This window comes from Archocentrus centrarchus, chromosome 19 (genome assembly GCF_007364275.1).
Source record: "Archocentrus centrarchus isolate MPI-CPG fArcCen1 chromosome 19, fArcCen1, whole genome shotgun sequence".
Taxonomy (NCBI): Eukaryota; Metazoa; Chordata; class Actinopteri; order Cichliformes; family Cichlidae; genus Archocentrus; species Archocentrus centrarchus.
Genome location: NC_044364.1, coordinates 11462898 through 11489032, shown reverse-complemented (window position 1 = coordinate 11489032; position 26135 = coordinate 11462898). Strand labels below are relative to the sequence as shown.

Genomic DNA, 26135 nt, shown 5'->3' with positions numbered 1-26135 from the left:
AGCCTCATCAGAAATGCTCTCAGTGGAAGGGTAGCTGTCAAGAAGCCATTCTTAAGGGAGGGAAACAGGGAGAAAAGGCTGAGGTATGCCAAATTACACAAGAACTGGACTGAAAATCAGTGGTAATAGGTCTTATGGAGTGATTAATCCAAAAAAGCTCATATCATATCATTGCATACAGAGGAGGTCCAGAGAGAGGTACTACAGTGAGTATCTACAGCCATCTGTAAAACACAGTGGAAGATCTGTCATGGTTTGGGGCTGCATTTCAGCCAGTGGTGTTGGAGATCTCGTCAAAATTGATGGAATTATAAATACAGAAATGTACCATCAGATTTTGATCCACCATGCAACGAAAGCATCTGATTGGCAGCAGCTTCATTTTTCCACATGACAATGATCCCAAAGACATTGCCGGTGAAGTAAAAGCATACCTGCATAGAAAACCACACAGTGAAACACTTTCAATCATGGACTGGCCTCCCCAGAGCCCGGACCTCAACATTACTAAAGTAGTGTGGGATCAATGTGGCAGAGAACATCCAAAAAAGGCAGCAAACATCCAAAGAAAGGCTTTGAATGTTCCTCAAGAAGCCAGGACAACTATTCCTGGAGACTGCTTAAAGAAATGACAAGAAAGGTGCCTAAGCGAGTTCAGGCTGTGTTGAAGAATAAAGGTGGTCATACTTACTCGTTAGTATTGTACAATCACTGTTTTTGTTTCATAAACTGTATTTATATTTATATTTGCAAGTTTCAATAAATCACTGCACCTACTTCCCATTTTCCTAACAGAATATAAAGAAATAAGGGGTAGCTCAAGAGTTTAGTATAATACTATATCCTATTAGATATTTGTATAAATTTTTGACATTATGTACTCAGCCCATGGGTTCATGAGTTGGACTGTGACATTTTAAACAGTTTTTTTTTTTTCAAATATATATTTTTTGGTCTTTTTGCCTTTATTACATAGTACACAGTGAAGAGAGACAGAAAAGTGGGGAGAGTGATGTAGGGGCAATCATGCAGGAAAGGGCCACAGGTCAGAGTAAACCTGAGACACCTGCACCACAGACATGTGGCACACGTGGTCGCCTGCTCATCCACTGAGCCAACCTGGTGCCCAGAGAGTTCATCTTTTACTCCAAGGGAACGTTTATGCCAAATTTGGAAAAAAGTCTTCCAAGATCATCAAGAGATATTAGATTCAAGAGAACTGAACATATGGATGGACATGCAACCCAGAATCACAATGCCCCCCGCTATGATTAGAAACAAAATCTATAGTTTCCTTTGACCTCTCTGTCCAGTCGCACTGCAGTTGTAATAGCTCCAGTGGCATTGATGGAAAACAGTCCTGGGTGGTTGACAAGCCGATAATGGACTTGACCACTTGCCCCCAGATCTGGATCTGTAGCCTAAACCAGAAAGAAAAAAAACAAAACACATGAACACACATAAAAAGAGAGGGAACTCAAGGTTTTAATCAGCTGTTTTGAAATGCAAGCAGCACTTGAGGCTGCCTTTGAGGTGAGTCAGTCTTTTTAATTAAAAGCCTTCTCAAATCAAACAAAATACATGTGTAAATCAATGATGTACAACCCTTACCAATTTTTAAGTCTTGTTAACTAGATGTTTTTTCTTTTGAAATCAGGAAAGATACTGGGTGGGTAATTGGGTGAATGAATGTATGTGTGAGAAGGAAATATAGTTGGGAATGACTCAAGAATGATGAGAATTATTAACAGCCTTTCACGGCTTACAGTTTCATAAGGCACTTTTGTCAAATTGGTATGCATCTGCAACTCATTTTTATTAGATAACTTTTTGACAACTTTTTGCCAAACTGAATTTCAGTAAAGAGGGTCAGAGTTACATGAAACAATCTGTCTCTCCCTATCTTCTGACCTCAACTTTATTCAACTTTCTCTCAGCTATTGCTCCTATCTGCAGGTTTCATACAAAAAATCCAAACTTTTTTAAAGTATTGATTTGACAAGGGGATAAAGATAGACCGGAGGGATCTGCTCTCTTTTCCATGATTGTTGGCTCTCTTTTTCCTCTCACTGCAGGTTGTCCAAAGGCGTTAAAGTTACTTCCCACCAGCAATTCTTAAACGTTTCCAGAGTTAATGAGACAGTGGTTTCAATTTTCACTTGGAAGAAAGTAGATCACTGTCTTCTTTCCTTTGTTGCACCACTTTTATCTGGCTACCCTTCTACATCTGTTCTGCAGTCAAACCATTCTCCACATCATCTCTTTCAACTAATAAAAAAAAAAAAAAAGGTGGTGAGAAGGTGACAAATTGCAAGCCGTTGTTCCTTTCACCCTGTCTAAATGTTCATCTTGTCCAATCAGCATTCTCACTGCATTAAAATAGATGAGGCCAGAGCAGGGGAGAGGAGAACACAAGCCATGTTAATGGCTTGTGTACGTGTATTTGTGTGTGTGAGCCTAGCGTTTGCTTACATTGCTGTTTCAGATAAGTTCCCAGAAGTAAAATATAATTTGAGAGTCAGTGGCAAGTGTTAAAAATAATTGCTTCATACTTGTTCTTAACAGTAAGAAAGCTGTGGGTGCATGTACTACGTCTATGTAGGCGAATTATGCTCAAATAATTAGAGAACTGATTATACAGCATTATTAAATAACCTTATCATCCTAGAGTGTTAAACAGTTACAATAATAAACTAATCTAATTCCCTCAGATTTCCTGTTTTAGAACTGACTTTTAAGAAAAAACTGTCAAAAACAATGTAGCAGTGATCTATACAGTTTAGGGATTGAATGTAAACGTGAATCAGCGTAAACATTAGAGATAACTAAACCTAGGCCCTGATCACGCAGGCCTAGAGACTGGTCAGTGAGTCCTTGGCTATTAGAGGTTGTGAGGGAATAAACTGTATTCCCTGACCATTTTGGCAAATAGCTCCTGGAGGTTGCTGGCAGACAAAAGGTGAAATCAGTTGCAAAGAAGTATATGATGCTACACTGAATGCTTTGGTTGCTTAGGGATTTCTGAAGTTGCCTATAGTTTGCATGGAAGGCGCATACTTGTCTGCAAACAGTCAACAGCTACTCTCGGAGAGGTAGTGAAACTGTGAAAAGTGAGACAAACTGAAAATGGAGAAAATGGAGACCATTTGCCTTCAAAGTAAATGTTTTGCCATTTGAAACATTTTGGCTGTAGCAGTAAGGTAAAACTTTTACTATGAGAGCAAATGTTCTCTGTTCCAGTTTGCTTTGCACTTTTTCAAGTTTTACTACTGCTTGGTGAGTACTCAGAGTCTGCAGAAGAGTCTGTGTTTTCCATGCAATCTACAGGTGACCATGACCTCTTTGACTCCAGTGAGTGGAAGAATTTTCCCTAACAATAAGCGGTTGCCAACCAGTCTGTAGGTCTGTGTGACTGAGTCTTTATATGTAACAGTATGAGTCTTAGTATGTAAAGACAAACTTACACACAGAAACAAACACAAGGACCAACATAGTAACAACAAAAGATGGACAGAAAGACTAAAATGAAAGACCAATATAACATTACAATATTACAGGATGATTCTGTATGTTTAAGGTTAAACCTGAAGGAGCTCTTAACTGGGGTGGTAAATTTGTAATGTGTGGAAATCAAGTTTTCATACAATTAAGAGTTGCAGAAGATGATCATTTTTTTTTTGTTGTTGTTTTGGATGTACTAGTGTACCAAGGGGTTGCAAGAATGCAGTGATAAATGTGATCATGAACAGGTCTGCTAGTCATGTTGCTGTCATGTGGGCTGCTGGAGGTCAGAAGAGTGAAGGGAGTGTGGAATACTTGCTTGCTAGTGATTTAAGGGAGTGCTTTCTCCCCAACCAGAAACAGGTCACAATCAGATCCCTTCCCAAGTTACAGTGTTTATTTATTTCATAGTAATTTGTAAAACTTTGCCACCAATATGCATCTGAATTCCAGAAGAAACAAAAATTCACTTTCTGCTTGTTCATTTTTAAGGCCAACTTAACCCCTTAGTACCTACGGGAGCGCCCGCTCCTGGATGTGCGCTTAAACATTAGCTTTAATTAAAGTTTTGATTATGCACCGTCTCTTTTCCCCTGGTGCTAACATAATGAATTTGGATTCCATTGTAGATCATAAGTCCTGAATAAAGGTGCCCAGGGTGTCCTGATCACAAGGCACTTGGTTTTCCTAGTACACAGTAATTCCTAGTAATGTAGTTTGAAGGTGGCATTGTGATGCACTTTGAAGGTGAGGGTTAACGGGCACACCTTACTGTTCTTTCATCCAGTCTACAATCTAAATTACAAAAGGGAATCCAGGGTCACATAAGGTTTCTTGTCTTGATAGCAGAACTAATAAGCCTGAGTCCCTTTGTGAAAGTCTGTTGATCAAAGGGCATTCTCAAGATGACTATTTCACTTATGCTTGTTGTTTACAAGTTCAGTGTTGTTGATTTGATTTTATAGTTTATCTCTGTCAGAACCATTTTCTTACACAACTTCAAGGGGCTCTGAGTGTAAAGAAGATAAAATGTGGATACATTTTCTTTTAACAAAGATAATAACTTGGCAACCATCAGCTATTAATAACTGTACTCTTAGCAGAGGATAAAGAAACTCTGACAAAATCGATTTGACATCAAGGTAACACAAAAAGCACATTGTTTTTGCTTACTTAAAAGCACTGTGGAACAAGAGCCTACAGCCATCTAGCAAACTCCAACTGTTTAGCACAGCAGTGCTTTGACCTCAATCCCAGAGTTTAGTAATATCCTCAGTGGGGACATGTTTAAGATAGTGTCAAATCCTCCTCTTGATTTTAGCCAAAAAAGTAAGGACAAAATGAGGAAACACATGTGGCAGCACTTCCCCTACAACACACTTACAAGGTGCAGGTGGGACATTTGTGTTGCTGGGTTCAACATACAATGGGGAAAATAAGTATTTGATACACTGCTGATTTTACAAGTATTCCCACCTACAAAGAATAGAGAGCTCTGTAATTTTTATCGTAGGCACACTTCAACTGTTAGAGACAGAATCTAAAAAAAAAAAAAAAAAAAAAAAAAAAAATACAGAAAATCACATTGTATGATTTTTAAGGAAGATTGACAATCAATTTGCATTTTATTGCATGAAATAAGTATTTGATCACCTACCAACCAGAAAGAATTATGGTTCTCACAGACCTGTTAGTTTTTCTTTAAGAAACCCTCCTATTCTGCACTAATTACCTGTATTAATTGAACCTGTTTGAAATTGTTACCTGTATAAAAGCCACCTGTCCACACACTCAATCACACGCCAACCTCTCCACTATGCCAAAGAGTTGTCTAAGGACACCAGGGACAAGATTGTAGACCTGCACAAGGCTGGGATGGGCTACAGGACAATAGGCAAACAGCTTGGTGAGAAGGCAACAACTGTTGGTGCAATTATTAGAAAATGGAAGACAACACAAGATGACTATCAGTCTTCCTTAGTCTGGGGCTCCATTCAAGATCTCACCTTGTGGGGTAAGGATGGTTCTGAGAAAGGTCTGGAATCAGCCCAGAACTACATGGGGGGACCTGGTCAATGACCTGAAGAGAGCTGGGACCACAGTCTCAAAGATGTCTGTTAGTAACACACGTCATGGATTAAAATCACGCAGGGCACACAAGGTCCCCCTGCCCACGCCCAAATGTCCAGGCCCACTTGAAGTTCGCCAATGACCATCTGGATGATCCAGGAGGCATGGGAGAAGGTCATGTGGTCAGATGAGACCAAGATAGAGCTTTTTGTTATCAACTCCACTTGCCATGTTTGGAGGAAGAAGAAGGATGAGTATAATCCCCAAAACACAGTCCTAACCGTGAAGCATGGGGGTGGAAACATCATACTTTGGAGGTGCTTGGGGACAGGACAGCACCGTATTGAGGGGAGGATGGATGGGGTCATGTATCATGAGATTTTAGCCAACAACCTCCTTCCCTCAGTAAAAACATTGAAGATGGGTCGTTGGCTGGGTCTTCCAGCATGACAAGGACCCGAAACACATAGCCAGGGCAACTAAGGAGTGGCTCCATATGAAGCATTTCAAGGTCCTGGAGTGGCCTAGCCAGTCTCCAGACCTGAACCCAACAGAAAATCTTTGGAGGGAGCTGAAACTCAATGTTACCCAGCGACAGCCTGAAACCTGAAAGACCTGGAGAAGATCTGTGTGGAGGAATGGGCCAAAATCCCTGCTTCAGTGTGCAAACTTGGTCAAGAACTACAGGAAATGTCTAACCTCTGTAATTGGAAACAAAGGTTTCTGTACCAAATATTAAGTTGTGTTTTTTCTATTGTATCAAATACTTATTTCATGCAATAAAATGCAAATTAATTATTTAAAAAATCATACAATGTGATTTGCTGGATGTTTTTTTTAGATTCTGTCTCTCACAGTTGAAGTGTACCTACAATACAAATTGCAGACCTCTCCATTCTTTGTAGGTGGGAAAACCTGCAAAATCAGGCAGTGTCTCAAATACTTCTTTTCAACAGTGTAGATGGGAAAATATCAACTGAAAAGGCTGATATTATTAGCAAAGCATTATTTTAAGCATGCAAGTTCATTCACGAGTTAAGAGGTAGTAGTTTGACAAAAAAAAATCCTAACCATAGTAAGTGTAGATAGTAAGTGTACAGTGCTGCACAAAACTCTTGAGCCACCTGTGATTTCATTATACTTATAAGAAAATGGGAAAGCAGTGCAGATTTATTGAAAACATAAATGAAGATACAGTATACAAGGCAAAGAGAGCCTGTAAAATTATAACAAACTTGAAAGTCAATATTTTGTATGACTACCTTTTTTTCTTCAATACAGCCTGAACTCTCATAGGCAGCAATTTTATTTCTTTAACCCTTGTGACCTGGTGCTCCCATTGGCATAAGTGCTTTTAAATGCTGGCAGAATTGCAACCACATAAGATAGGGCAATAGGGCAATTCCTTTCATTTTAACTAGCAGTGACTTCATGAATTTCTTATCTTATCTTCATGTTCAGCTGCTTTCAGCACTGCTCTCTCACTCCAGTTGACTTTTCTGAGTTAACTTCAGTACCGTATTTTTCGGACTATATGTCGCTCCGGAGTATACAGTAGGTCGCACCAGCCAAAAAATGCATAATAAAGAAGAAAAAACATATATAGGTCGCACTGATTCTGATTCTGATTCTGATTCTGATTCTGGACTATAAGTCGCACTTTTTTTTTTGAGGGGGGGGGGGGGGGGGTGATAGAATCCGAGACCCAGAGCAGAAATTCCATCTTGAACGGCAATTTAAAATAATAATGAATTAAAGAACAGGACGAACACAGTTACGCCTACGTTATGCTAACGTAACACATTCAGCTACATGAGTTACGTTATGCTAACGTAACACATTCAGCTACATGACGCACAACGAACACGTGTTCGGTATGTTAACGTAACATTAAGTTATTCAGATAACCATAGCATAAAGAACATACTAACAAGTTAACCAAACCATCAATCCATTGAATTCTTCATCCTCGGTGTCACTTCTAAACAATTCCGTACACTCCGTAGACGAAGCGCAGCTTCCTCTTCTGTGTCGCGTTAGTCAGACTCGTCGTCAGCTGCAGTTCCAATTATTCCAGCCTTTCTGAATCCCAACAGGATGGTTTGGTTGTCACTGAAGCCCATGTTTTCTTGATCCATCCAATGACTTCCAGGAAAGTTGGGTGGCGCATTCTCCCAGTTGCCGTTAAGCTGTGCTCTCCATCCATCATCCACTGCGCCCACAGGTTACGCAAGACTGCCCTAAAGCTGCAGTTCACGGAGATGTCAAGTGGCTGGAGTATTTTGGTTCATGTGTTATAAATGTCACATATACGTCGCTCCGGAGTATAGGTCGCACCCCCAGCCAAACTATGAAAAGAAGTGCGACTTATACTCCGGAAAATACGGTAGTTACTTCCACCTAACCAGCATTATTAGATCCCATTCCTACTAGACTGTTCAAAGAAATCTTTCCAATTATTGATGCTTCAATCTTAAAAATGATCAATCTGTCTGTATTAGTTGGCTATGTATCACAGGCCTTCAAGGTGGCTGTGATTAAACTGTTACTTAGAAAGCCATCACTTGACCCAGCTGTCTTAGCTAATTATAGGCCAATCTCCGGCCTTGATCATCTGCAGAGGAACGGTTTATTTATTAAAGAGTTTCAGTCCGGTTTCAGAATTCATCATAGTACAGAAACAGCATTAGTGAAGGTTACAAATGATCTTCTTACAGCCTCTGACAGTGGACTCATCTCTGTGCGTGTCCTGTTGGACCTCAGTGCAACTTTTGATACTAATGACCACAACATTTTATTACAGAGATTAGAGCATACTATCGGTATTAGAGGTACTGCACTGTAGTGGTTTGAATCCCATTCATCTAATAGACTCCAATTTGTTCATGTAAATGGGGAGTCTTCTTCACACACAAAGATTAATTATGGAGTTCCACAGGGTTCTGTGCTAGGACCAATTTTATTTACATTATACATGCTTCCCTTAGGCAGCATTATCAGAAAGCATTGCATAAATTTTCATTGTTATGCAGATGACACTCAGCTTTATCTATCCATGACAAATGACACACATCAATTAGTTAAATTGCAGGATTGTCTTAAAGACATTAAGGCCTGGATGACCTCTAATTTCCTGCTTCTAAATTCCAATAAAACTGAAGTTCTTGTGCTCGGCCCCACAAATCTTAGAAACAATTTGTCGAACCAGATACTTTGGATGGCATTACCTTGGCCTCCAGTAACACTGTGAGAAATCTTGGAGTCATTTTTGACCAGGATATGTCAAATATGTAGGACCGGTTTTTTGCATTTGCACAATATTTCTAAAATTAGAAACATCCTTTCTCAGACTGATGCTGAAAAGCTAATTCATGCATTTATTACTTCTAGACTGGACCCATGTAACTCGTTATTGTCAGGCTGTCCTAAAAGCTCCCTGGAAAGCCTTTAGCTGATTCAAAATGCTGCAGCTAGAGTACTGACAGGGACTAGAAAGAAAGAGCACATTTCTCCCATATTGGCTTCTCTTCATTGGCTCCCTGTTATATCTAGAATAGAATTTAAAATCCTCACATACAAGGTCTTGAATAATCAGGCCCCATCTTATCTTAAAGACGTTATAGTACCATATCACCCCAATACACTTCGCTCTCAGACTGCTGGCTTACTTGTGGTTCCTTGGATACTTAAGAGTAGAATGGGAGGCAGAGCTTTCAGCTTTCAGGCCCCTCTTCTGTGGAACCAGCTTCCAAGCTTGGATTCGGGAGACAGACACCCTGTCTATTTTTAAGATTAATCTTAAAACTTTCCTTTTTGATCAAGCTTATAGTTAGGGCTGGATCAGGTGACCCTGAACCATTGCTTAGTTATGCTGCCATAGGCCTAGGCTGCTGGGGGGGGGGGGGGGGGGGGGGTGGTTCCCATAATGCACTTTTTCTTTTTACTGACCTTTTTTACTCTGTTTATACTTCACTCTGTGTTTAATCATTAGTTATTTTCTGTCTGTCTTCCACAGTGTGTCTTTTGTCCTGTCTCTCTACCCTCAGCCCCAACCGATCGTGGCAGATGACTGCCCCTCTCTGAGCCTGGTTCTGCCGGAGGTTTCTTCCTGTTAAAAGGGAGTTTTTCCTTCCCACGGTCACAAAGTGCTTGCTCATAGGGGGTCATTTTGACTGTTGGGTTTTCTCTGTATTATTGTAGGGTCTTTACCCACAATACAAAGTGCCTTGAGGCGACACTTTGTTGTGATTTGGCGCTATATAATTAAAATTGAATTAATTCTTTTTGCATATAAAACCAGAGGATTTACATATCATGCATTCAACGTGTCCCAGAGCACTGTATTCTTCCTCTAACGGGCGCGAAAAAATCATATAGGAAGCACTAAACAAAATGTACTCATGTGCATTAGCATGTACAGCTATGGTATTTCTGTATTTAGCATAATATGTAGATACAGAAAATGGTTTTCAATTTCTTTGTGGGTTAGTGCACTTTTTGTAGTTACTATGGATTTCTTTCATACTTATTATAATTAGGTTTCTGAAAATTCTATTTATGTATGGTGAGTTGAAATATTCCACAAGATGGTACTACAGCATGTATAACTGTAAAGATATGTTCTGGCAGACTTGTTCTATTATAGGTCTTAAAGGCCTATGCAGTCTTCAGGAATAGTTCTCCAGGCTTTTTGAAGGACACTCAAAGTTCTTCTTTGGATGTTGGCTGCCTTTTGTTCCCTTCTCTGTCAAGATGATCCCACACTGCTTCAATAACACTAAGGTCCAGGCTCTGGGGGGCCAGTCCACGATTGATAGAGTTCTTTTGCGTGTTTTTCTATGTAGGTATGCTTTTACTGCAGTTGCAGTGTGTTTGGGATCATTTTCAAGCTGCTACCAATCAGTTGCTCTCCAGATGGTATTGCATAGTGGATACAAACTTTTCTGCATCTGTAACTGTCAATTTTGACAAGATCCCCAACACCACTGGCTGAAATACAGTCCCAAACCATGACAGAGCCTCCATCATCTTTTACACTCACTCAAGTTAGATGAGCTCAGCCTTTTCTCCCTGTTTCCTTTTCTTTAAAAATGGCTTCTTGACAACCATCCTTCAATTGAAACCATTTCTGATGAGGCTTCAGTGAACAGCAGATGGATCAACTGAAGGGTCAGATGCATCTCTCAGGTCCTATGTCAGGTCTTTGCTGGATTTTTTTCCTATTTCTTAAGGACATAACTTTCAGACACTGTTCGTCTGCTGTAGATACACAATATTGCAAAATGTATTGTCTCATCTGCCTTCACACACATGTGAACTTTAGTGACATCCCATTTTTAATCCATAGGGTTTAAGATGATGTCAGCCCACGCTTTGCAGCTATAACAGCTTCAGTGCTTCTGGAAAGGCTTTTCACAAGGTTTAGAAGCGTGTTTATGGGAATTTTTGACCATTCTTCCAGAAGCACATTTGTGAGGTCAGACTGATTTTGGACGTGAAAGCCTGGCTCACAGTCTCTGCTCTAATTCGTCCCAAAGGTGTTCTATTGGATTGAGGTCAAGAATCCACACCAAACTCACTCATCCATGTCTTTATGGACCTTGCTTTGTGCACTGGTAGGCAGTCATGTTGGAACAGGAAGGGGACATCCCCAAACTGTTCCCACAAACTTGGGAGCATAAAAATTTCCAAAATGTCTTGGTATGCTGAAACATTAAGTGTTCCTTTCACTGAAACTAAGGGGTGGAAAGCAACTCCTGAAAAACAACCCCACACCATAATTCCTCCTCCACCAAAATTTACACTTGGCACAGTGCAGTCACACAAATACCGTACTCCTGGCAACCGCCAAACCCAGACTCATACAAAAAAAAAAAAAAAGTCAAAAAGCCTGGAGAACTATTGATCAAGACCATTTTAAAAAAATACAAGAAAGTGTGACTCCTTGGAAGCAAAATTTACAGAAAAGAGGGGTGGCTCTAAAAGTCCATTACTCTATATTATATCATTCTATTATGAAACTTGTTTGTTAGAATTTCAGTGTTTCTGTATCCTGTTGGTTCTTGCATAATCGGCTGTTTCCAGGTGCCAATGTTCCCTCTATTTCCTAAAGCAAACAGACACCAAGGAATCTTTAAGGGTGGTTATAAGTTTGGAATACTGCTGGCAATGTGTAAGAGATGACTTCATCCACGTCAAAATTAGTATTAAGTCTGTAATCTCATTATTTGCTACCAAAAATCCATGATCTTAAACTTAATATCCACAATTAAATCTCAGCTGGTCTCATGGTGATTCATTTCTGAACCCAACAAATTGTTGTTGTTGGTTTCAAAAAAACACTATAAGGCGGAAAGCTGTAGTATAAATCGGGCAATTTTCAAAGCTGAAAGACGTGCTGTACATAAATGATAATAAAACAAGCTGAACATGGCAGAAAGACAACTAAACAGGATTTAGGACTCATCTTTGATAAAAAAAAAAAAAATAACCACTAAAGCAAACAGGCAACAGGGACGATACATCATCACTTAATAAGAAAATATCCTTATCTAAAGACTGTTGCAACTTTAATAGCAATATTGTCAACATCGTCAGTTGAATAACTTCATCTAACCCCCATTACTCAACTCATATTTGTCTTCTGCTTCATTTGCTCTACTGCAGTCACTACTTGCTAATGCTGTGACCCATTTTAGTCTGTTTCCCCAATTTTGGATCATTAAAGTTTCATCGCATCTCACACAGCGACTATTAGAATGAATGAAAATTAGACTCTGTCTTGTCAGCGTTATGAAGACTCAAAGAAAAACGAAGTCCTCTTGATGTGATTTGTATTCAGTGATTCATCACTATCTGGGCGTAAAACTGTTAGAAATTTAATGGAGCATACACATATTGGATGATTATCCCAGGTTGTTTGAAGAAAGGTGAGAAAGAAGTGAGACATGGAAAATAAAAGAGAGAAAAACTAAAAAGCTAGAAAACTGCAGTTTTACAGCTTGAAAATAAATAAAACTAAATCGGTACTCTTGAAAATTTGGGAAACTATAGCAGAGAATAAGATGAAAAGACCACAGACATGCTCATTTGTTAGCTGTAAAGCCTGCCAATTAGCTTAGGAAAAAGAACAAGGGTAAACAGCTAGCCTGGCTCTGTCCAAAAGACACTAAATGTTTTTATTGTGTAGTAGCACATTTACAGTGCTTAACAAATTTATTAGACTACCACTCAATGTAAGATTGCAAGCTCTTTAACTGAAATATTTTCAATGCTAAAATATAATTACTGTTATTATCCATGAATTTTCAAATTTACTGTTTCACAAAAAAGGAGAAACAAATAGTGAAGCACATTATTTTTGATTAAGATGCAAAATTACAGTTATTTACGGGCATTCCTGAACAAAAAAAAAAATGTTTTAGTGGTTGAATGTTATGCTAGATTAATTTCTGACTTCTTAGAGAAGTCCTGTGTGCCGGCACAAATTTGGGTATAAATTATTAATACCTAGGAACGGACACTGCAAACTAGCTTAGACTATGAATGCTGTAGCTTGTCCCTATGTAAAACTAAACTAAACTAAAAAGATGAATTCATTTTATTTCCAGGTAATCAATTGTTGAGTATATTAAAATCCTGCAATATAATTAAAAGTAATTGTTTTTAATTTTACATGAAAATGATTAAAATATCTTGTCTACTGAATGAGTAAAAAGGAAAACTGCTACTTTCCCTTTGTTTTATTATGGTTTAAACCCATGCAATGTGAGCAATGCTAGCTTTTGCTTGTCTTTGTGCTAAGTTAATCTCACCAAAGCCTCATCTTGGACAAATAGTAAACTGGCATCAGTCTTCTTATCCATTTACAGTGCATTTCCTAATAATTTTATACCCATGGTTTAAGGGGCATTTTGTCAAGATGATGGGAGCAGTGAATCTACATTTAGTATACTCAGAGCCCTTGACTGTCCTTGGAGACAAAGTTAGAGAAGTAAGGCTGGGGTGGTTTGGACATGTGCAGAGGAGGGACAGTGGCAACACTGGACAAAGGAGGCTGAATATGGAGCTGCTAAGGAAGAGAAAAAGAGGAAGACTCATGTATGTAGTGAAGGAAGCCATGCGGAGAGTTGGTGTGACAGAAGAGGATGCTAGGGACACGGTGAGATGCAGGCAGATAATCTGCTGTGGCAAAACTTGAAGGAGAAGAAAAAGGAGACTGTCATTTCACATAAAAACTTGCCTTTAACTGCCTACAGTAAAGCTGACGTAACATTTTACACACTGAACTAAATCCTTTACATTGATTAATCACCTGATGTTAAACATATTGATGGCTGCAGTTCCCAGAGTCAGGTGCTGCAGAAGGTTCACGCATCTGCCGTGTGTGACTTTTCTCTCTGCCTTTATCCTCCCTCTCCTGCTCTCTGTCCTCAAGTCCTATCCCTCCCTTGACGTCTTTCTCACAGTTATCTAAGTGTAATTACATTGCCAGACAGTTGAAAGCCACGAACACAATAGAATTAATGTCTCAGCTGCCTTATGTCTGCAGCTTTTCAACGGAGACTGACTCCTGAAAAAAAAAATAAAAGAACCTTGAAACCTGAAATATGAACTCTCTCTACAATCACAAGTTCTGTCTGTCTTGTTCAGGTGCTCACGCCTCTTTTCTTCTAGTTCCCCTGCTTTTTTCCCTCCCTTTTCTGTTTTTATCACTTTCTCACCTCCACCTCTAATTTAATTCCTAAAAGAAGCACCTGCAACTGAAACTCAATTACTGAGATATTTTTCATGTGCCTCTGAGCACATTTCTTTTGCTACTCTAATAACACAATATCATTGTGTATCATAGTGGTATGTAGGTCATTTCTAAGTAGGTTACATACTGTATAGACAAGCCATCACCAGTACTCTTGTTCCTACATTGTATGTTAGTGTGTGTTTGTGGGATTGTTTCTTTATCTTTTGTTTCTTTTCAGCTTCTTTTGCTTTGAGGCAACATGTTAAACCAGAAATGACAGTTTTCAGCAGGTGGTACACATTCACGTACACGCAAATGTCAAATGCACTCACACTTTTTCCTTTTTAGTTTTTTTGTTTGTGTGTTTTGTGTTACTAGTAAACCTCTTAATTTCTCACAAAATAAATCTGAGAAATTGCTAAGAAATTGATGATAAATGGCATATTAATGAAGTACTCATTTATATTTGATACACAATATGGTTTACATTTTCAGGCCCTAATGAGAGTAGATTGTTGTTTTCTGTGGAGAAACATGATTCACTTCATGGCTAGTGTGAAAGTACAAACAGTATAAAGGGAGATCGATAATCTGTAGCCTACTTTTTAAAGGTTTTCCCTTTAGAAATGTTTTCCCTACAAATCAATTTAACGCAATTTACAAAAAAACCAACCAACCAAACAAAAAAATGCCAGGCAGGTTTTGTGCAGCACGTGTCCACTAACAGTACGCAGAAAGTTATCAGCCACACAGGGACAGGCAAACATGTCATGAAGAGCCAATGATCTGCAATCTGTAGCGGGTCATTTCATTGATGTGTTCCTCTCTCTCAGGTTTAAGAGTTGAGAAAGGCCTCCCAGTCATCACGGCACATGACTGTCTAACCCTGCAGTTGACTGATAGACCAAACTAATCTGATTAAGAGGTACTCGAGCATGCAGCCACTTTGATATGAAGCATCTGATTACGAGGCTGTGTGTAACGTTATGCTATGCTGCTTGAGCAGGACTGTTAAAAGACAAGCATCAATGGAAAGTGGTACTTCTGCAGCCCAGTGACTTATGCTATTATCATTTTTTAAAATCTATTATTATTATTTATTTTGTTTTATTTATGTACCTATTATGCTGTCCTTATTTACATATAGTTCCAAGAAATGGAAATATATATCCCATGACCTAAAACATAATTAAAGTAATTGATGATAACTGATTTCCAAAAGGCAATATGCAACCAATGTTATAGTTTTCTTCTCTTGTTTTTTGAACCAATGGGGAATATATTTTCAATTTAGTGAAGCAACTAAATGAGCGGCATCCAGATCTGTTTAAAGAATTCAAGGCGAATAAATTTCAGTTCATATTAAAAACGTCCAAAGTATTTTCCTTCTTATGTTATCCTAAAATGCACTTTCCCTTTTTGTCTGAGCTGGCACTGCCGTTGAGAATTCAACTTTGTTCCATAAGCTAAAATAAGTAAGTAGTAGTAAGCTACTCGCCAACCATCCTAACATTTCACTCTGTCTTTTCAACAGAGCATAATATTAACATTGTAAATAAATGATCTGCCACCATGTCAGTGTTGTAAATTGAGTTTATGTTTAAGTATGCGGGATGATCATTTTGTTTTAGTATCAAATTGGGTATCAAGAATCATGTAATTCTACTTGTACTGGTACCAAATCCTAAATTTCTGGCATGGTGATGTCCCTTTTTTTGAACTGGGGTGGCAAGTGGTTAGTACTGTTGCATCATAGAAAGGAGGGTCAAACCTCCTTGCCTTACTTTGAGGCTGGCTGGGGCCTTTCTATGTGAAGCTCGGATGTTCTCCCTTTGCTTACATGGGTTCTCTGCATGCATGTTAGGTTAATTGGTAATTCTAAATTGGCCATAGGTGCGGATATGAGAGTGTGTCATTGTCTGTCTCCCTGATTTAGCCCTGCGATGGACTGGCAACCTGTTCAGGGTGTAAGAATGAAAATATGCTACATGGAAGAGTATAATATGCCAGCTTTAAAAGAACCTGCTTTAGAAATTCTGCAGCATTTGCTTCCATTTGCAACTACATAATGCAAATGAAAAATTCACCCCAGGTTGTGGCTTTTTATTCGTACGTAAACACTGCACATTCACTTCCATCCACCATAAAAGAGTCTGAACCACTTAGGACCTTTACATTATTGATGGAGTTTCATTTGGTACATTGGCCATTTGATACTATAACTTTTATTGGTCATACAGCATCTATTCATCCTACCATTTTCTTAACTGCTTATCCAATTTAGAGTTGCAGGGAGGATGGAGCCTATCACAGCTGTCACATGGCAAGAGGCGGGGTACATCCTGCACAGGTCACTAATCTGTCACAGGTCTGTCTGAATTCACTGAGTTTATCCTTTTTCTAAGCATTTTTTATTATTTCCATAGAAACCATGTGTTAAATTCATGACAGCCAGATTGAGAATGAGGCTCTTAGCTTTTTCATTTCCCCTCTCCCTTCTTGCCACCTCTTAGTCCCTAGTGTTGTTCTCCTACTTCTTCCTGCCACCCAAGCATTTTCACATTTTCAAGCAACCCCCCCCTTCCCTGTCTACCTACAAGAATCAGCAAACCAAGGTCAGGTCTATTCATTCTTCCGGAAATCTTTTTAATGCTTACAGTTACGGACCCTGGTTTGGAATGTGGCCCAGAGTCGTGCCTTGCTTAGCCCGCTGAGGGATCACATAGTCCGTTTTGGTTTGGAATATGTCCAAGGGTCCTTGAAAGGGAGGAAGTTCAGGAGTGGAATTATTTCAAGTGCCCTCTCTATAGATTAGGGTGGGTTTTTGGATGTTGAATTTGGAACATGGCCAAAGGTCTGAATGAGAGTAAAAATTTGGAATGCTTGGAATGAAATGCCCTCTTCAGGCAAAAGGGATGGAATTGTGCCCAATGGTCCAAATAAGAAACTGTTGAATTTTTTTTTTAAAGTTTGGAACCTGTTAAAAACACGACTTGTTAAAACTTATGGACAAGGGTGTACAAGGGCCATGTATTTATCTCAGGAGTAGTCCTAGTGTTGAAGCAAAGAAGCGTGATTAACATTTAGAACCTGGCAAAGTGTCAGACTGATCAAAGACCCCCTGACACTGCTGTATAAAGCCTATGAATTAAGCTTGGAACAAATCCAAGCAAGCATGCAACCAAGTGAGCATCTTTAAAGATCAGAGCCTATCAAAGTGTCAGATTTACCCATGGCCCCTGTCTGGGGAATACATAAGTTGGTTATTAGGTCTGGAACAAGACCAGGAGTCTTTGTGGAAAGTGGAGGCCAGAGTGCTGATGTAGGTGAAACTAAAGCTAGCACTTTAAACCTATTTATATATAGGTTTAAAGTGCTAGCTTTAAACCTATTATATATATATATATATATATATAATAGATTATGTATAATAGATTATGTATAATAGATTATCCCAATACCTTTTCCACACATAACCAAGAATTCTTGTCAAAATCAACTTCTATACCAAAAACACTACTAGCAACTACTGCAATAAAATAACTGAGTCTGACTTTGAAATATCATTACTATCAAATATTTGTTTAAAACATTGCAGCTGCATAGGTTTGCTGTTATCAGTTGGTAATCAGTTAGTAATACCAGTTAGTAATCTTAATCAAAATTTGGAATGTTTGCAGTACAAGAGATTTGCAGTGTTTTCTTATTTGGTGTAAGATTTTGTGGCTTATGTGTTGAGTTTCAGAGATGCAGACAGAAAACAAATAAGTAAAATCACACCTAAAACATTCAATCCTAAAAGACACTATTCCACACATGCTCCACAGAACATGCGTTTGCCTCTTTGTACCTTGTAGCCACTTCCACATGCAATATGCACTCAAAGTCCTGTGAGCATAATAACAGTCCTAATTACAAAGCTACCACAGTTTAAGAAGTTATGTTAGTGATCTTTGGTCCCAGTTGTAAAAGATTATAAGAGCTGAATTCAATTAGAGCCTCTGTGAATCTGTGTGTGTGCGTGTGTATTGCATTACTTATGCTGTGGGGGCAATAATCTGTTTACAGAGTCACATTGCGGGATCCTTCTGTCCTTCTGAGGACAAAAAAAAAAAAAAAAAGCCAGCCTGCGTAATGCAAATTATTCCATTTTAAGATGAAAAATGTGATGAACAAAGAAATGTCAATGAATCTTAAAAGGGTACCATCATAACTCTGAAGAAATGATATGTCTCTCATGGTAGTGACCTTACATCAGTATCACAGAAACAAGGCTTAGATTCAAATATGAAGATCTGTGTTGCAATAACACAAGAGCTGTGTAACCAGTTCAAACATGCTGGTCTGGGCCACTAGAGAAATAACAGGAAAAAAGAGTAATTTCTTTTTTCTTGCTATACTGCTGTGTTTGGCTTTTTAATTGAGCATGAACAATCAGTTATTGATAGAGTGAAATAAAGTGCTAACTAAACTGTCTTGTTCATGACTCATCATTATAATAAAGGATTAGTTTAAGGAAACACACTAAAAAGGTAAGACAAATGCACCATCAGGAATGAGTGGAGCATGAACACATTAGCATCCAAACATGCTGCAATTATACATGTGGACTACCAATATTAATTACAGTGAGTGCTTAAATGTATTCAAAGACATGTAGCCAACGGTGATGTGAAAATGTTAGAGAAATAAGTTTGGCCATGCAGGCTCTTTCTCTGCATATGATTTAGACTGTGGTGTGTGTAGCAGTGGGTGTGTGTGTGTGTGTGTGTCTTCCTACCTTGACCTGTCCAACATAGGCATGATCCTGCTCCTCAATGACAGTGAGGTTCACTGGCAGGGAAGGATCGAACAGCGGGTCGTTGTCATTAACGTCTGTCACCACAATGTTCACTGTTGCTGTAGAAGTCTACACACACACACACACACACACACACACACACACACACACACACACACACACACACACACACACACACACACACAAAAGACTGTGTTAGCGTTTATTTCAGACATCTGAAAACTGATTATTATTCCCTCTGAAACAGATGCACTGAATTTTTATTTTACCATCTTAGTCCCTCTTGCTAACCTCATCTTATATAACTAACTAAAGAGCTCATTTTCCTTGCAAATTAGTTGTAATCAGGCCCTGGCTGCCCTGTCCCTTTGTGCTAGTAAGAACTGTTCACTCTAAAAATAGAGTGAAAAACCTGCTCACTGTTGGCCCACTTGTTCATTCTCTTGATGTAAAAAGTTTGTTTTAACCCTTTACACCTTGGAAGTATTTTTTTTTTTTTTGTGGTGACATTTATGATTAAAAATAGTTAGCAGCACACAGTGATGCATCAAGTACATACAATATGCTCAGAAGTCAGTTTACAAGTTACATCTTGCTAGTGCTGTGTTGGACCTCCTTTCATCTTTAGAACTTCCTTAATTCTTTGTGGAATAGATTCAACAAGGTGCTGGAAGCATTCCTCACAAATTTTGGTCCATAACAACACAATAGTGTCACAGAGTTGCTGCACATCATTATCTCCCGTTCCACCACGTCCCAAAGGTGCTGGTGACTGTCGGGGACATTTAAAGTGAACTCATCCTGATGTTCAATAAGGGGAGTTTGAGATGATTTGAGCTTTGTGACAAGATGCATCATCCTGCTGGAAGCAGGCATTCTTGCTGTGGTATTATCAGTTTACACCCTGTAAATAATGAGGCGTTTTGTGCTTTCAGAAAATGACTTTAAATGAGGTAGTGGCATTGAAAATACAGTGTCAGACTTTTCACTTGGCTTGAATTCAGGCCAGTGAGTGTTAAATGAATAATTGAGAGTGAAATGTAGAAGGAGGCAAGGGTTAAAGAGGGGCTGGTTTCAGACTGAATTCAGAGTTTAAGGCTTGTGTGAGTAAAAACAAAATATGCAGCATCCTAATTTAAAAGGGATTTTGCCACTGCTAAAAAAAACTTATCTGGAATACAAATATAATGATAATAATAAAAAGGAACCTGAACTTTTGTCTTTAGATTCTAGGAAAGAAAATCTGTCAGCAAAACAGATGATGAATGGATTCTGATATAAAACTGACTGAGAAAAATGTCTATGATGGGCAAAGAAAAAAAAAATCAACCTAAACAAACTTGAGGCGCTGAAGTAAATTTGCAAAGGTTTGTAAGGGAAAATTTGTTTTACAGAAATTCTAATTGGATGTAATTTGTCTTACACTATATCACACTGAGTAACTGAGAAAGAGCAGGAGAGGGAGAGAGCGAAGCTGCTTAGATGTCACCAATTTCTTAATTTGACTTTCATGAGTGGAAGAAAGAGAGTCATCCAAGGTTTGACTTTTAAAGAAGGGAATTGGGAGGAGGAAGGGCTCACCAGTTTACATCAGTGGGATGAAAAGAGAAGAGGCAGTATGTGTGGGCTTGTGTGTGGGAGAGTGACAATCACAGAGGTGACAACAACCTATTGAGGCTGGCAGGGAACATGGTGATGCAAGTGATCTAAGGTTAAAAACTCACACCTGACAAAACTGTTTATCTGGATGCCAATATATGTAAAGCAGAGAGAGCTATAACACAATGAAAGGCAGTCTGTGAGCAATGCTGTCAAACACGCATCCAGACACAAAGGAAAGAGATAGCAGAAGCTCCATTTTGCCTCGGGAAGTCTGAGAACATTACTTTTAAATAGCCGCACACCTCAGAGTTTATTATTTCGCTGACACTGTGGCCACCTGCCAAGTTTTAACAATCAGTCTCCTGGTGACGCCGTATTTTTAATGGTTTAGCTGTATTATTTTTAGTGGTCCGCCAATGCAATGTCACAGCTGATAACTGACAACGCTGCAGTTTTTTTTTTCTGAATTGCTAAAACACTAAATCACATTCTCTGAGCCAAATGCTCCACGTGTTGAACCTATTTATTGAACCAGTCACTCAGGAGAACCTGACATACACACAATCTGCAGATCTCATTTGTTCCACTTTCAAAATCTCTACACACACTCAGACAAATTTTGCAGCGTGATGCACTCTTAATGATTAAAGGCAACCAGGCAGAAGTTAAACAATCACGCAAAGTTGTTCGCACTTGCTGCTAATGATGCGATGAAACCAACACAAGCCAGCAGGGTGTACAGTACAAGCTGCATACTTGTATTCATCCCAACAATCAAGACTGGAAGGAAGAGGAGGCCGGTGAGAAGTGCAAGACCAGGAACTGTTTATTTAGATGAAATTGGAAGAACTGTGGTAGATTATGTTCTTCATCAATTACTAACGAGAAAAGCAAAGAGTGCAGGCTTTCAGCAGATTCCCTCTGACACCAGTAATCAGAGAGGAGAACAGGTAACTCCCAGCAAGAGGCTCAGTGTTGACAGTCCTTTAAAACAACAGCAGGAACTACAGAAATGCAGAGGTGTGGAAGACAATTTCAGTTGTGAAGGAATCAGCAGGGTCAGCATTTCATTTATTGACTGTGTCCTCCAACACAACAGGAAATGCACATGAAGTGAGTATACAGAGAACCCTCTGAGGAAGGATTAAAGATCGGATCAAGGCCGATCGCCTGGCCTGACCCAGAACAAAGACCTGATGCTGACTTGCTGTTGACTTTGATTTAGCAGATACATTTACAGTGTATTGTAATGTGCTTTGTATTCCCCAGACATTTGATCCTGCACCGCTTATAATAATCAGTTAGAAAATGCATTCACTGTGCTACTGTGTTTCTGGAGCTACAGTAAATGCCCCTGACCTTGCTTTTCCCATGTATTAATATAGTGTATAATGAAAAGCATTTTTTTTAACTCTACTGGCGCATGTGTGTATAATGTGAACACGTTGATTCTGAATACAGATAAAACTACATTAAGTTAGCAAGCAACAACCTGTTGTAATGCTGTCCTCTATAGTACGCTGGAAAAAACACTCACGAGTGCTTTAACATTCACCAATTCACACACATATTCGTGTAAGTCCTTTCTGTATAACATTCACACACAGTCACACTCCAGTGGATGCATCCGTAGCAACTTGGGGTTCAGTATCTTGCCCAAGGATACTTTGGCATGCAGACTGGAGCAGTCAGGAATCAAACCACCAAACCTTCTGATTAGTAGATGACCTGCTTTACCTCCTGAGCCACAGTTACATCTTTGGATCAATGAACTGGCTTAGTGCCATACAAAGATGGTGAATGAAGAATGAGCACATTGTTAGTTTAAGAAGTCTGGCCTTGTCTGTTTAACTCGCAGAATAATACGTTTTTACATTCATCACTGTAGCGGCGCTAACTAACAGGATTTAAAGGAGGAAGCTCGTTCATTTACTAATGCCATGATACAGCCTAATGCAGTCCATTTGATGACAGTTTCTGTTGCATTCCACAATGCAAACTGTCCTTACAGTAAAGCTGGTTTACTGCACCAACTTGTAGGGTCCTCAGTCTGTGGCAGCATGATGGATTCACTGGCCAAATAGCCAATTAGGCACTTTGTAGCCTGACACTCTCACAACAGGACATTTAATAATATGGGACACAAACATGCGTGTGTGTGTGTGTGTGTGTGTGTGTGTGTGTATGTGGATCCATATGAAGACAATCCAAGGCCTTCCAGGTGATTCTGATTAATGGGCCTGTGTAAGGCAACTACACTCCAATCTCCTCCTCTCCTTTTTTCTGTTTCATTCTTTCCTTGTCTTCCCTTCAGTTTCTCCCCGTAGCTGATATCATTCCCCTCTTGTATACCCTCTCTTTCTCTCTCTATTCACAATCCTATACTCTTTTCCTCTCATTCAAAACATAATGAAGTGTCAGGCAGACAAATGTTTAAACTACTTTTATCCATTTTCTGACTTCTGGACCCTTGGGACACAAGGATAATACACTAATTGTCAAGGTCCAGAGAGCAATAGACTAACTACATGGCTGCATGAGCAAGAGTGCGTGTAATAAGACCGAAGCATGAAACCCCTGTTAGGGCAGCACTGGCAGAATGAATACCTCTTTCTCCCACTTGCCGTTTTCCCTCCATATTCCATAATAAAAAAGGTCACAGTATTATAATCAGCATTTTCTCCTCAGTGGAATCTTAAACTTTACCTTTTGTTTTAATTGGTGTGTGTGTGGTTTGGAGGGGGGGGGGGGGGGGGGGTTGCTACACTGGGGGATTGCTGAGGGGAGAGGAGCAGAGAAGCAGAGGAGGGTGAAAAGGGGGAAGGAAGAAGGGCTCATTTGATTTTCATGAGAGAGCAACTGAGTATGAGAAAACTTAGAAAGTGTGTGTGTGTGTTGGGGGGGGGTGCAAATGAGAGTGCAAAATAGCTGTTGTTGCTGAATAAACATATTAAGTAAGAACCTTTTTGACATTCAGTATTTTTGTGTATTCATTCAGGTTTCCTGACTAAGACCTGGAAAGGCAATATGGAAAGCCTGCCATCATACAGATGGGGATGGTGTGATTTTCTTTAAAATAAGGGAAAATGGCACATTTTCAAACAGTTGCTCCACAGAGACAATGGTAGTGGTGTGCTGGATTGAACACATGAAAAATGCTGTAAATAGTTAAATAACGTACAGTATTTAACAACAAAAGCCATAAAGAAACTGCAAGCATAAACTAAAAGCCAGGCTTCTCTCTTATGTCTGCACAGCTAAACATTCATAATGTGAAGTGTCGGATTATTGGCAAAAAATAAAAAAAACAAACAAAAAAGACAATTTCTCTCCATTACCAGAAATGTATGTGAGATATGCTTTGTGAAGCATTTTGAGATCATTCAGGTATTCTCTGTGTCAACAGATATGTCAAAAGAAATTCATCTTTCAGATGGCAAACAAAGCGGCTGCAAATGAGAGCAATGGATCATAAACTCTGACTGTGAAAGAAAGATGTTATGTGGTAAAGTTTAAGGACCAAAACATCACGAGTAAGTGCAAATAACTGCCAGTGTATGGTTGTTCTGCCAGGATATTATAGCTAATTTACTATATATATATATATATATATATATATATATATATTTTAAATACTGTGAGAAAGATGAACAAGCATAAAAGGTATGGCATGCAATAAAGGTCACTGACCATACTTGAACTTAATGCCTTAGGCCTCCTTAATATGAAACAAAACTGATGGACAAACAGACAAAATAAGCATCAAAAACAGCTTAAAGAGTAACTTAGCAAACCAAAAGTCAGCATTTTGTTTCCCTTTTTGGTTTCAAATTTCACTCACGTCTACTTTTACTGTTTACTGAGTATCTTTACTGTTTGCATGCTTTATGCCATTCAGATACAGAACTCGCCTTCAGTGAGAATGAAATGAAATTATATCTCTGGGGGTGTACACATCGAAGAGTTTGTGCATGCCCCTGTAGCCAAAAAGCACAAAATCTTTCCACCAACACCAAAACATCAAGTTCTATGAATAATATTGGTGTTGAAAAACACGCCTTCTTAGTTCTTAGTTGAGTACTACTGCACTAACAGTGTGGTCTAATACAGTTAGTATATATAAAAAGCTATCAGTTGCCAGTTAAAAAATATTATTGAGCCTTATTTAGCATGTGGCTCATCATTTCTACTAATATTTATTGGGCCTGGAGGCTGTTTAACAAATATTTAGTCATCCATATCTTTACAGTCAATTGTTATGAATAAGTTTTTACTCTTAATTGTGAAGATTGCTTGATTATTATTTTATTATTACTGAATGACAAGTACTTAAAAAAACAATTATCTATAATAATCCTCTTTTTCAGATAACACCACATCTGTTGTTTGTGTCTCTTCATTGTGAAGGATGTAGAATCCCTTCACGGAGCCACTCACTTTAATTCCTCTGAGGGAGAGAAACAACTCAAGTAAAACAATCTGCAAACATCTATATGACACAAGTGAGTTTCTTACTCCTTCTGGGTGTCCGTCAGAAGCCGTCACCACCAGGGTATAAGAATCCAGAGCCTCCCTGTCTAGAGGATTGTTCAGAACCAAATACCCTGAACTGGAGAGAGAACAAAACACACATAGTTCTTGTTAACCTTTCAGGCAAAAGAAGCTTATAAAAACAAATAAAGCCATAATGAAAGACTGGGCAAAATATGGTGAAACTGCACACTGTGGTGTGGTAAAAAGATGGAAAGTTTCAATTAAAAAAGTGTTGATTGTCTACTGACTTTAACATTAGTAAAATAATTGAAAAACAGCAAACAATTAAAACTGCACTGGAGCCTTAAGTATATTTTTGCATAAAGTAGCAATACCTACAGTAAAATGCACATTTCACTGGCCAAAGGTGGAAAGAAAAAAGGTTTTTATACAGCTGTAACTTGGCATGTTTTGCTCATCATGAATTAACACAAGACTAGCAGAAAGGTGAAAGACCAGCATCTTGAATTTTCATAAAGGAGAATGAATTAAATCTTGAGAGCAGTGTATGAACTCTGATTCAAGCTACTCATTAAGTACAATTCAATAATAAAAATTTCCAAAAGAGACGTACAAATTAAAGGCAAGTGATTAAAGTCAGAGTAAAAATGTACTGTAGAAGATTTTCTGCTTCGGTGCAGCTTGTCTGGAATGTCTGACCAATCAAAACCAGGAAGAATCTTTGATGTTAGCCTTGAATTTTCCAGTGAAGATTTAAATAATGATTGAAGTGTTTTTAATTTGAGCCTCTTTAATGAGTTAGAAAGCATCTGAACTGCACATTTGCTCTGTTGACAAGTGTGTACCAGGATGCGTGTGCTCATGCACGAGAAAATGTGTGTATGTGCAAAAGAGTTGCCCACAGAGGAAAAGATGTAGAGCTTTTTC

At 38.9% G+C, this 26135-nt stretch overlaps 1 protein-coding gene across 1 annotated transcript in view; it reads right to left on the bottom strand.

The window, feature by feature from the left end:
* Positions 1 to 26135, bottom strand: part of LOC115798232 (protocadherin-15-like) — a 215335-nt gene that overhangs the window by 82034 nt on the left and 107166 nt on the right. The window contains exons 19-21 of the mRNA XM_030755001.1: positions 25230 to 25323; positions 19092 to 19220; positions 1302 to 1421 (exon numbers count right to left, since the gene is read on the bottom strand). Coding sequence (XP_030610861.1) covers positions 1302 to 1421; positions 19092 to 19220; positions 25230 to 25323 — 343 coding nt within the window. The remainder of the gene's footprint in view (positions 1 to 1301; positions 1422 to 19091; positions 19221 to 25229; positions 25324 to 26135) is intronic.